Genomic DNA, 13,185 nt, shown 5'->3' with positions numbered 1-13,185 from the left:
TTCATTTAAAACAGAAAAGTATGTTTAAGTTGTGAAATGTAGATGTAACAAATTTGTAAGCACATAGAATCCCATGGTCAGTATTTAACGGGAATAAAGTGGGGGATAACAGAAGAGCTAGATCTGAAATAGAAATACGAACTCATTTATTGTTTGTGACAAATACCCCAAAGCCTCAGTTTTGTTTGTAGATTTGTTTGTCCATAGACTGTGCAAAGTTTTTCCAGAATTAAGTAATTTTAAGTGTCCATAACTCATTGGATTTGCTGATGTCTGCATTCACCCCTTTCTCCACACGTTCCAAAGTTGACTTTCTAAATTAAAAAAAAGTCTTATTTCCAGCCACATAGACCTTTGTGAGCATTCCCTGAATATATCATTCTATTTTGTCACTCCTAAGCCTCTCTACCTACTGTTCTGTCTGGAATTACTTCCTCCTCCTCTGGAAAACAACTCCTTATCCTTTAAGAACGAACTAAGGTATAATTGCTTCTGTGCAGTCTTTTCCGCTCTTCTAGGAAACCATAGTTGCTTCCTCTGCATTGTTCTCATAACTTGGATTACAGCATGTGTAACGTTGAACTGTAATTGTGTTTCTATCCTGACATCCCCAGGAGGCTGAGTCTTCTGGAAGGCAGGGACCATATGTTAGTCTTTGAATCTTCAGCATCTAGCACAGTGCTAGATGGACGGTGCTTCATAAGCACTTACTGACTTCATCAGAAGGCACTGTGCCTATGAAAAAATCCTTCGGTAAATGAGAAGATTCATAGAGACTACAGAATGCCTATTTTATTTATTTATTTTTAACTTTTAAGTTCAGGGGTACAGCTGCAGGATGTGCGGGTTTGTTACATAGGTAAATGTGTGTCATGGGGGTTTGCTGTACCAATCATTTCTTCACCCAGGTGTATAAGCCCAGTATCCATTTGTTATTTTTCCTGATCCTCTCCTTCCTCTCATCCTTCAGCCTCCAATAGGAACCAGTGTGTGTTGTTCCCCTCTATGTGTCTATTTGCTCTCATCATTTAGCTCCCACTTATAAGTGAGAACATGCGGTATCTGGTTTTCTGTTCCTGTGTTAGTTTGCTAAGGATAATGGTCTCCAACTCCAACCATGTCCCTGTAAATGACATGATCTCATTCTTTTCTTTCTTATGGCTGTATAGTAGAATGCCTGTTTTAAAACAGGGAGATTTCCTTTTTTCCCCTGTACCCCAGAATTCTCACCTTAACTTTAAAAACAAACATTCCACAATGTCTAAATATAGTGAATGTCATCTGTTAATACTTGAAGCTATTTACGGCACACAAGCATCACAGCAACAGGCCCAACATCATGAACGTGTAGACCAAATGCATCGCTAGAAATGTGTTTTCATTTAATTTACTGAGCCCATATAGACTGTAACTCTAATGTAATGCAAATGGTACAAGTTGAGCATTCTTAATCCAAAATCCAAAATGCTTCAAAATCTGAAACCTTTTGAGTGCTGACATGAGCCACAAAATTCTACACCTGACCTCATGTAATGAGTCAGAGTCAAAACTTTGTTTCAGCCACAGAATCATTAAGAATATTGTATAAAATTACCTTCAGGCTATGTGTATAGGAATACAGGAAACATAAGTAAATTTCATGTTTGGACTTGGATCCCATCCCCAAGATAACTCATTTTGTATATATGCAAATGTCCAAAATCCAAAATCTGAAACATTTCTCATCCCAAACGTTTTCGAAAAGGGATATGCAACCTGTACCACAAAGCACTGTGAAAATAAAACTTCAGCTAGGAATGCTTTGTTCTGTTCTGATTTCCTGTGGTACTGTTTACATCACTCTAAAGTGCTTGATAGGGCCTGTCTTGTAAACAGCTGTAGGCAATTGTGGAATTCCTACTAGATTATGTCATTTATTTTTGCATCCCTACTTACTGCCTCCCAGAAAATATGTAATCAATGAATGCTTGTTCACAAATTAGTCTCTGTTGGTTGGCCAAGTGTCCTCATCTATACCTCTGTTTCAGTTAAGCATCTTGATTTTTTTTTTTTTTTTTTTTTAAGACAGATTTTCACTCTTGTTGCCCAGGCTGGAGCGCAGTCATGCGATCTCGGCTCACCGCAACCTCTGCCCCCCGGGTTCAAGCGATTCTCCTGCCTCGGCCTCCCAAGTAGCTGAGATTACAGGCACCCGCCACCACACCTGGCTAATTTTGTATTTTTAGTAGGGACGGTGTTTCTCCATGTTGGTCAGGCTGGTCTCAAACTCCTGACCTCAAGTGATCCACTGGCCTTGGCCTCCCAAAGTGCTGGGATTACAGGCGTGAGCCATTGCACCCAGCCCTAAATTGTTAATATTCAACCTTTAGGAAGAAGTCAGAGAAGTTATCTAGATGGCTTGACCAAGAATGCCCCAGGATAGCATGTCCTTGTGTAAGCCTTATCTAATACGGTATTGGTTATTTATGACCACTCTGAATCATTGGGTCTTTAAATTATAGCAGAGTTATAATAATAAATTCCTTTATTCTGACCTAAAATTGGAGTCAGATCTCTCACAAATTCTTCATTCACCCTAATCTTTTCTCTTTTTATTTTATTTATTTTATATATATAGATATTTTATTATACTTTAAGTTCTAGGGTACATGTGCACAACGTACAGGTTTGTTACATATGTATCCATGTGCCATGTTGGTGTGCCGTACCCATTAACTCGTCATTTACATTATGTATATCTCCTAATGCTTTCCCTCTCCCCTCCCCTCACCCAACAACAGGCCCCGGTGTGTGATGTTCCCCTTCCTGTGTCCAAGTGTTCTCATTGTTCAGTTCCCACCTATGAGTGAGAACATGCGGTGTTTGGTTTTTTGTCCTTGCAATAGTTTGCTGAGAATGATGGTTTCATTCACTCTAATCTTTTCTATTTCTCTAAAGTGACAATACAAAATAAAGTCATATTTTGCCCTTAGGTTTATATAAAACATGTTAATAGTGCAAACAATATTATAGCTTATGGTATAGATGTCAATTATATAAATAGATTGATGGGAACTAGAGGAGAGGACTTGAAAGCTGCACTGTAGATGATATAATAAGGGCGTGGTTTTCCCCAGATGATGGCAAATGGAGAAGACACTCTGAATCTGAAATTAACCCTCATTCTCCAAAGACCAAGAGCTCCCTTGACCTACTATTCACCGGAACTGCTTGCGTTTGCAAGAGGGCATTTGGTGCTTTGTTGCTTCTCTTTATCAACACCAACATTTATTCAGCACCTTTCTCAAATATGTGTCTTTCGAGAATATCTTTTCCGATAAACTAAATAAAGGTGAAAATAATTTTCCTGCCTATATTTCGCAGCACTCCCACCCAGGTAAAACTCAGGGTGCAAACAATTTCAGTCATTAAGGAGGGCTGGGAATTAGACAGGTTCATGTTGTAACATTACTACTTGTCCAGAAGGACAAGATCAATAGCTAGGAAAAGCTCCCTATTACTTAAGCTCTGACCCAGGTGAGTTAACATCCCAGATGAACCTAAATTTCAGATCCGCGGTCACTAGCACAGGTAGAGCTCATTCTCATACTCTCTCACACTCTCTCTCTATTATTTGCTTGCTAAAGTGGCCCCAAACTATTTAATTTGTTGGTAACGATCCGTCTGGCTTTGTTTCTGTTACTCGCTCAGTTCCTCACAGTTGTCTTGCCTTTCATCCCTGACTTGTTCATTTATTTAGCGCTCTTGTTTCTCTAAGTTTGGGATGAAGGACAAAACACTCCTTTTCATGTTGCTATACTTGGCTGGGTGCGGTGGCTCATGCCTGTAATCCCAGCACTTTGGGAGGCCGAGGTGGGCGGATCACTTGAGGTCAGGAGTTCGAGACCAGCCTAGACAATATGGCGAAATTCTGTCTCCACTGAAAACACAAAAAGTTAGCCGGGCATGGTGGCACCTGCCTGTAATCCCAGCTGCTTCGGAGGCTGAGGCATGAGAATTGCCTGAACCCAGGAGGCGGAGGTTGCAGTGCACAGAGATGGCGCCACTGCACTCCAGCCTGAGCAACAGAGGGAGACTCTGTCTCAAAACAAAAATAATAAAATAATTAAAAAATAATAATTTTGCTATACCCCTAGAAATTGAGTCTTGAATCTGAACCTCCAGCTCCAAAGCTGGGGTCTAGTTATTGGCCATCAGACCTTCTTCACCATATGCACCCAGATTTCCCTCTGTTTGCCCCAGCTGCCTGCTGGGTGTTTGTCTTTCCTGCTGTATCTCCCTGGTTGGTGTAACCTGCCTTGCCAGCCTATTCTGCCACCCTCCATCTCCTGTTTCCACAGCCACACACTGCCAGGCTTCAGCCCAGCACCGCCTGAGCTGCCTTTCTACATCTGCAGAAAGGCATCTGGATCTTCTCCTGTGTTCCTGCTTTAACTTCCTCACCTCTGCCTCCACCTAGCTGGGCACAGATATTTCATCATTTAAAAATAATAATTATTATGACATTCTGATCTGGCACTGGGACAGTTTTATTTATCCACTGACCAAGCATCTGAACTCTCATCTTGACGATACTCGATACTCAATAAAATTAGGGAATACATTAGTTAAGAAAGCTTTGACTGGCATGCTTTCGCCAGGAGAATGAGATTACCTGCTTGTTGGCTTTCAACACCGCCCTCAGTGTGGCGATCTGCTCCCGTTTGGTGCTCAGCAGGGACTTCAGCTTGAGGATCTCCTCCATTAAGGCTTCCTTGTCTTTATCAATCATCGGGGCTAGCTCCCGAGCCGCTGCTCTTTGACGAGACAGTTGCAGAGACCGGTCCACAGCTTTCTGCAGATGCTTGATTTGGTCCCGGATTATGGCATTAAGGTTGTAGATATTCATTGGCTCTTTGCGGATGTCACTTGTATCCAATACTGGAGATGACGGTGGGGCAGTAATAACAGGAGAGACTGTGGGGGTCTTAGTGGGACTTGGTTCTTTGCTGGCCTCTGTGCTTTCTTTTGCAACTGGTTCAGATGAGGTCCTTGTTTCTACCGGGGATGACACACCCCGCCTGGCTAATCGTGGGGATAAAAGTCCTCTGGGATCATCAGGCCCTTTCAGGCTGCCACTGCGGGTGACTCTGCTCTGCCTATAGTAATCCAGCATGACCCTGTTGGGAGTTTCATTATTACACAGACACACATGGTGGTAAAGCTGAGCTAGCTCCTCACTGAATGTCACTAACTCGTCCTGGGCCGTATTAAGGGTGTAGTGATTTTCGTTGGCTATGCTGGTCATCTTTTGCAGCTCCTTCTCCATGTGGGCCATCTTCTCACCACTCTCCTTTGTGATCTTCTCCAGACCTGTTACCTGCTCATCATACATCTGGATCTTACTCTCATACTTGGCCTTCTCATCAGTGTAGTTTTCTACAGATTTGTTATATTTCTCCTTCAAGGCCTTAATTTCAGCTTTCAGATCAATGACCTCAGTTACTGCCACCCTGTATTTGCATTCCAGGATCTCTAAACCATTGATGTCCACCTCGTAGTCATGAGCCTCCTCCCCTGAGTCCCGGCCCTTTTCCCCGTCCAGCTCAGCCTTGAGCTCCTTGCTGCTTTGCAGGCCCCTCATGGCATTGACGTGCTCTGTGAGCCGGTGCACCCGCTCATGCTGCTCCGTCAGTGCCCCCTTGGTGTGTTCCAGCTGTGTCTGTGACTCCTGCAGGTTGGCCAAAAGAATGGCCTTTTCCCGCTCTACCTGCAACGGCAAAAGACAGTCTCTGAATGACCTCAATGCAGCACCAATGATGAGCTTAGTCCATTCACAGTTGGGCATGTATACACTAAAATCACTGCAGCAGAGCCAATGTTCCCACTATTTCAAATTAAATTGGAGTGTTTTTATTTCAGCAGTTCTGGTAAGTCAATCTAAAAGTACATAATTCTAAAAGAATTATGCTGCAAGCAGTTACCCATCAATTTTGCTTGTATCATACACATATACTCATGAAACTTCAATGTTATTAGAACAATCTTATTTTCATTTTTAACACCTTGCAGAAAACAACATGACTGTAAGAATACGCATAGGACTGGTGTTATTTTACTTTGAGTGCCTTAGAGTACATCTGCTTTTCAGATCATAAGTGACTGTATCAGGGTGCCTATGAATCAATCATATTTTCCTTCCCAGAGTTCAACCCCAAATCAGGTTTAAAACCTAAGGCTTTAACTCCCTAAATAATGCTGAGTACTTTAACCATCCTCTTAAAAATAAGCATTTAGTTCCCAAAATAAACATGCACTACATTTGATAGTTTTTATCTTTTTTTAAAGACAGGGTATCGCTCTGTCACTCACACTGGAGTGCAGTGGCACAATCATGGCTTACTGAAGCCTCTGCCTCTCAGGCTCAAGTGATCCTTCCACCTCAGTGTCCTGAGTAGCTGGGACTACAGGTATGCACCACCACACCTGGCTAATTTTGTGTGCGTGCAGAGACAGAGTCTTGCTATGTCGTCCAGGCTGGTGTTGAATACCTAGGCGCATGCCAGCCCCCTGCCTCCGCCTCCCCAAGTGCTAGGATTATAGGCGGGAGCCACCATGCCCAGCTTTGATGGTTTCTAATATAAAAGTCAAAGACACATACAGAATTTTAGGGCTAAAAGAAGACTTATAAGTCAATTCAATTCCTTCAGTCCAAAACAGGAATTTTAAATATTAGTAATTAATTTGAATAATGTGACATGTAAGTATTACCGTGTGATGAAAAACACTCAGGTGTCCATATAAAATACTGTCTCATTAAACATAGGTATATAAGAAATTGCAATGTGAAAAAATTTTAAAGCATTTTCTCTCCTTCCATATGGGTAAATATTATGAATTATGAGTTTTTACATTCATAATGTAAATGTTTCTCAATAACCAAATAATATTGTTTACATTATTGTTCTATAAGAAGTATCATGGTGTTCATATCCTTCTGCACTTGTGTTTTCTTTTCTTTCTTCTTCTTTTTAAAAAATAAATCATCATGAGATCTGCTTTAAGAGCAATGAATTGATGCTGAATGTCTTTATATCTAAAGGAAGGTATCTATTCAAACTTTCTTTTTTTTTTCTTTTTTTTTTTTTTTGAGATGGAGTTTCACTCTGTCTCCCAGGCTGGAGTGCAGTGGTGGGATCTCGGCTCACTGCAAGCTCTGCCTCCCAGGTTCATGTCATTTTCCCGCCTCAGCCTCCCCAGTAGCTGGGACTACAGGCGTCCGCGACCACGCCCGGCTAATTTTTTTGTATTTTTAGTAGAGATGGGGTTTCACCGTGTTAGCCAGGATAGTCTCTATCTCCTGACCTCGTGATCCGCCCACCTCAGCCTCCCAAAGATTACACTCCCAAAGATTACAGGCGTGAGCCACCGCGCCTGGCCCAATTCAAACTTTCAAACTTCCTGGATCATATATTAAATCCCTCCGAACTCTTCTAAATCCCTAGATGGCAGGTAAAATTATTATAATTAGATATAATAAATATTAATCATTAAGTATGGTTAATATTTTAAAACTAGCTTATTACTTTAGGATACACATGTGTATATGTAAATGTATAATACAGTAGAGTAGTATTTTTACGATCCTTTGTGGAACCTGATGCCCCTCATTTAACTTTCATGGTAGTCCTCGCTTGGTAAGGTTCTAATATGCGTAAGTTTCAGTTACTATGCTGTAGTTAGAACACCAGCTACTCCCCAAACCATGGTCCAAATTTCAATGACCAAATATATTGATTGTGAGCAATGCATGACGCACAATCTTTGATGCCAGCACTTCAGTCTATCAAATCACGACATAACATCATGACCAATGGCCAATGACACCACTTCATTCAAAGTCGGCCAGTGACTGGTTACTATGTATCAGTTATTCAGTTCACTCACAGACAGCTAAGGATGTAGTTGCCTTGTCTTGTCTCCTAGTGATAAATCCATGTGATGTTTTACAAAAATGGATTACAACAAGAAAGAAAGGACAGCAACAAAGAGTGACGATGTTGGAAATGAAATCTGAAAAAAAAAAAAAAAAAAACATAAATGGAGCCAGGTGAAGTGGGGTGTGCCTGTAGTCCTAGCTATTCCGGGGGCTGAGGCAGAAGTATTGCTTGGGCCCAGGAGCTGAGGCAACATAGTGAAACCCTGCCTCTAAAAAAATCCCCAAAACTACCTAAATGGAGTTATAGAAGAAATAACTGAATATGGAAATGTTGACACTAATGCTGTTTGAGGGACTTTAGATGTGCACCCAAAGAAATTTAGTGGAGGCAAAATTTTCAATTTATTAAATGAAAAAATACAGTATGGCCGGGTGCGGTGGCTCACACCCGTAATCCCAGCACTTTGGGAGGCTGAGGTGGGTGGATCATGAGGTCAGTAGTTCAAGACCAGCTTGGCCAACATGGTGAAACCCCGTCTCTACTAAAAATATAAAAAAAATTAGCCGGGCATGGTGGCACGCACCTGTAATCCCAGCTACTGGGGAGGCTGAGGCAGGAGAATTGCCTGAACCCGGGGGGCGGAGGTTGCAATGAGCCGAGATTGCGCCACTGCACTCCAGCCTGGGCGACAGAGTGAGACTCCGTCTCAAAAAAAAAAAAAAAAAGAAAAAGAAAAAGAAAAGTACAATAGTTGCAAAAAGGATGAAAATGTCGAAGAGGAAGTGATTCCAGCACATTAAAGGTACTCGCAAAGATATTTCCAGATGTTTAAAGTGCAGAGGATAAAATGTTGGAAGATGGTCCAAACTTACAAATGAGGATGACAATTTGCCAAAGCATAGAAAAGATTCTTGCTCAGTGTCCTAAGTTTGTTTTTTTTTTTGAGACACAGTCTAGCTCTGTCACCAGGCTGAAGTGCAGTGGTGTGATCTACGCTCACTGCAACCTCCGTCTCCCGGGTTCAGGTGATTCTCCTGCCTCAGCCTCCCAAGCAGCTGGGACTACAGGCACGCGCCACCATGCCCGGCTAATTTTTGTATTTTTAGTAGAAACGGGGTTTCACCATGTTGGCCAGGCTGGTCTGGAACTCCTGACCTTGTGATCCGCCCACCTCAGCCTCCCAAAGTGCTGGGATTACAGGCGTGAGACATCGCACCCGGCCCTAAGCTTTATAGAAGAAAGCAAGACCAAAATACTCTTGATAAGCTGTTTACAAAGAAATAAAAGTTTAACTCTCAATGTTCCTAATGTTTTAAATTATGAAGTACTAAGTAGTTTTACTATATTTTCATTTCTATATATATTTATAACCAACAGTAAGAGACTTTTTAATGTTTCACAAAAATATTTAAAGCTCACAAAACGATTGTAAATTTCCCCATTAATGATTGTTTGTTTTGCATGGTTTGAGTTTGCACAACCATTTTTTACTGTCCCAGACTACTATGCAAACCAAGGACTGCTTGTATAGTATGATCACATATCTTAGAACTTCAGATACAGTTTTGTTATCTCAAGTTGTTACTTAGAGGCTTTTAAGTTGTAGCTCTGATTTTATGACATAGCGTTTGTCCATACCTATGAAAGGAAGCAACCCGCAAATTACATATTATGGCTGCAGAAACCAAATTATTCTCAAATGACAGTACTGCAGGTAAAGAACTAGGCCTGTGGCATCAGAGAACACTGGAGTCAAATCTCGGGACCAACATTTACTTAGCTACGTGACTCTGAGAAAGCTTCAGTTTGGTAACCTATGCAAGGAGCACAGTAACGCCTCATAGGGAATTTTGATGATGAAGTGAGTTAGTGAATTTAACACTGAAGGTTCTACAATGTTGGCTATTGTGAACAATTGGTTAGCTGTGGTCCACCTCCCACAACCGAAATGTTTTTACATGGCAAACGCATCTGTTCTCACAATTTTGAAAATTTTATAAAAGCAACTCTTTCATTTTAGAGTCAGGAAATATTTGAATACAAATCTTAGCTGGATTTCATTAGTTAGACTGTATCTCCAGAGGTGATGATGAATTTGCTTACCCAGACTATCTGGGCAATAGTTTTCAGTGAAAAACCTGGTAATTATGTAATATGGTATTTGATGAATAGCCATGTCATTTGAATTTTTCATAAAGGAGATGGAAAATCTCTATTCTATACAATCTCAGTGAAAACTGATTATGTCAGAAGTGTTTTTGTTTTCCTTTTTTCCCTTGAAAATTAAGCAAATTTGCACTGGCAAGTGTAAGTATTATTCGATTAGTACACATGATTACAGATAAGGCTGTTTCCAAAACGCCCTTCAAGAGGAAAAGCCTCCGGATCAGATAAATATTAGATCAAAACACAGTGTACTGAATGTGTCTGAAGCTTGTTTTAGCAGCAAAAGTGTTATGATGAATAAGGTCATGCCTTTAGAACAGTCTTCGATCTGGACTCTGACAGTTGAGATTTAATATAAACATTTTCTAAGCCTAAAAAGGTAAGCCTACAGTGTCTTCATGATAGCATCTCCAGAAAACACCAAACAGAACACTGTCTCTTGCATGTGTGTTTCCTCCCTACACAACGGGAGTCCCCAACTCCCAGGCCTCTGACCAGTACCGGTCTGTGGCCTATTAGGAACCAGGCCACACAGCAGGAGGTGAGTGGCAGGTGAGCAAACATTACCGCCTGAGCTCTGCCTGTCAAATGAGTGGCAGCATTAGATTGTCATAGGAGTGTGAACCCTATTGTGAACTGTGCATGTGAGGGATGTAGGTTGCAAGCTCCTTATGAGATCTAATGGCCCCCAACCACCCGCACCCTATCTGTGGAAAAATTGTCTTCCATGAAACAGATCACTGGTCCAAAAAAAGTTGGGGACTGCTGCTATACAGTACTACTTTCTATATTTAATACGTTTGTGCTGAAATCAATTGAATAGGAAATTGTATCCAAATTACATATATATTACACACATATGTAAATATATATTATACACATATAAATATATCATATCTATCTATATATATATATATTTCTCCCAGATAATTAAGTTTGGCCTGACAAAAAATTTACTGAAATACAGGTAATTTTGTAAAACTCCAACATTATATTTTCACTCAGCTATTAAGGCTTAGAGTACCGTAAATTGTATTTGGATTTCAAAGAGCAGATGCTTAAACTTTTATTTATTTATTTATTTTATTTATTTTTTTGAGATGGAGTCTCACTCTGTCGCCCAGGCTGGAGTGCGATGGCGCGATCTCGGCTCACTGCAACCTCTGCCTCCTAGGTTCAAGCGATTCTCCTGCCTCAGCCTCCCAAGTAGCTGGGATTACAGGCATCTGCCACCACGACTGGCTAATTTTTGTATTTTTAGTAGAGACAGAGTTTCACCATGTTGGTCAGGCTGGTCTCGAACTCTTGACCTCAGGTGATCTACCCGCCTTGGCCTCCAAAAGTGCTGGGATGACAGGTGTGAGCCACTGTACCTGGCCTAAATTGTTTTAGATTTAGTGCTCTGAATGAATAAAATGCAAAGCACTTTAAAGCTTAAAATTACTATACATTTTAAGTGTTACTATTTTAATTTCCATTTGTAAAGAATTTATCCAACAGAGAGTTGAGGAGTTTATTATAATCTTCTGTAGTGACTGAGAATAGTTGCCTTATTTCTCTTCCTACAATCTTCATTTTCTGTCTGGAACTGGAGATTTTATTTTTTCATAGTAGAACTGGTTGTTGTGCCAGAAAACCTGACTTCAGTATTTGTGAACTGTTTAGTGTAAGTATACAACACATGTTTACCATTATTATTATTGTTCCTATAGCCCATAGAAATTATTTTTTACTTCACTGAGTGTTTACCTTTTATTTTTTATTTATTTATTTATTTTGAGATGGAGTCTCACTCTGTCGCCCAGGCTGGAGTGCAGTGGCGCGATCTTGGATCACTGCAACCTCTGCCTCCCGGTTCAAGCAACTCTCCTGCCTCAGCCTCCCAAGTAGCTGGGATTACAGGCACATGCCAATACACCTGGCTAATTTTTGTATTTTTAGTAAAGATGGGGTTTCACCATGTTGGCCAGGCTGGTCTCGAACTCCTGACCTCATGTGGTCTGCCCGCCTCGGCCTCCCAAAATGTTGGGATTACAGGTGTGAGCCACCGTGCCCAGCCTCAAAGACTTTTTATAAATAGAGATGAGGTCGCTCTACATGGCCCGGGCTGATCTTTAATTCCTGGCCTCATGCAATCCTGCCAACTTGGCTTTCCCAAGTGCTGGGATTACAGGTGAGAGCCACCCTGCCCAGCCAAGTCTTTTGACTCTCAATTTGACACTTAAATGATCATGTGATTCTTATAACAGTATACATAGCATCAATATGCGCAAACAGAACTATTAAATAATTTGTTCTTCTCTGCTTGAAGAGAAACAACTCTGATAATGCATGTCTGGGCCCCAACAAAAGAGAATTCTATGAAAAAAGATCAAGACAGAACAAAGAAACTCTATATGAGGGCATTCATCAGTTGTTAAAAGAAAAGTGTCTAGAGTGTGTGGTGAAAAGAAAATTCTCTCATGCACACTAATACACAAAAATCAGTAAACTGGACAAAGACTAAAAAAGATGGAGGGAGAGGGATCCTTCCCAACTCTTATGAGACCAGTATTACTCTGATACCAAAACTAGATAAACAGGACTTTGGGAGGCCAAGGCGGGCGGATCACTTGAGGTCAGGAGTTGGAGACCACCATAGTCAACATGGTGAAACCCCATCTCTACTAAAAATACAAAAATTAGCCTGATGTGGTGGTGTGCACCTGTAATCCCAGCTACTTGGAAGGCTGAGGCAGGAGAAGTGCTTGAACCTGGTAGGCAGAGGTTGCAGTGAGCTGAGATCACGTCACTGCACTCCAGCCTGGGCAACAGACCAAGACTCTGTTTCAAAAAAGAAAAAAAAAACTAAAAAACAAACAGCCTCTCCATCCCAGAGAAACATATTATGAGACAAGAAAACTAAAGACCAAGACCTCTTATGAATATAGACACAAAATCCTCAACAAAATACTAGCAAACTGAATCCAGTAACATAACCAAATGCAATCATAGAAACACAATGTTGATTTAACATTCAAGAGTCAATAAATATAATATACCGTACTAAGAGAATACATGACAAAAACCACATGATCATCTCAATATATGAAGAAAAAGC

At 41.0% G+C, this 13,185-nt stretch overlaps 1 protein-coding gene across 7 annotated transcripts in view; it reads right to left on the bottom strand.

Moving 5' to 3' along the window:
* The window catches only part of BICD1 (BICD cargo adaptor 1), a 272,490-nt gene that overhangs the window by 50,370 nt on the left and 208,935 nt on the right, over window positions 1-13,185 (bottom strand). For 6 of the 7 annotated variants that reach the window (XR_004028348.1, XM_030804954.1, XM_030804958.1 and 3 more), the window contains exon 5: window positions 4,655-5,749. Coding sequence is in view for 6 of the 7 variants with exons in the window: in XM_030804954.1 (XP_030660814.1) it covers window positions 4,655-5,749 (1,095 nt within the window). In the remaining variant the exon portion in view is untranslated. Of the gene's footprint in view, window positions 1-112; window positions 736-4,654; window positions 5,750-13,185 lie in introns of those variants that run through there. The other variant, XM_030804960.1, reaches the window with a different exon arrangement.

This window comes from Nomascus leucogenys, chromosome 23 (assembly GCF_006542625.1).
Source record: "Nomascus leucogenys isolate Asia chromosome 23, Asia_NLE_v1, whole genome shotgun sequence".
In the NCBI taxonomy this organism is placed as follows: Eukaryota; Metazoa; Chordata; class Mammalia; order Primates; family Hylobatidae; genus Nomascus; species Nomascus leucogenys.
This window is presented reverse-complemented; position numbering and strand designations above follow the sequence as displayed.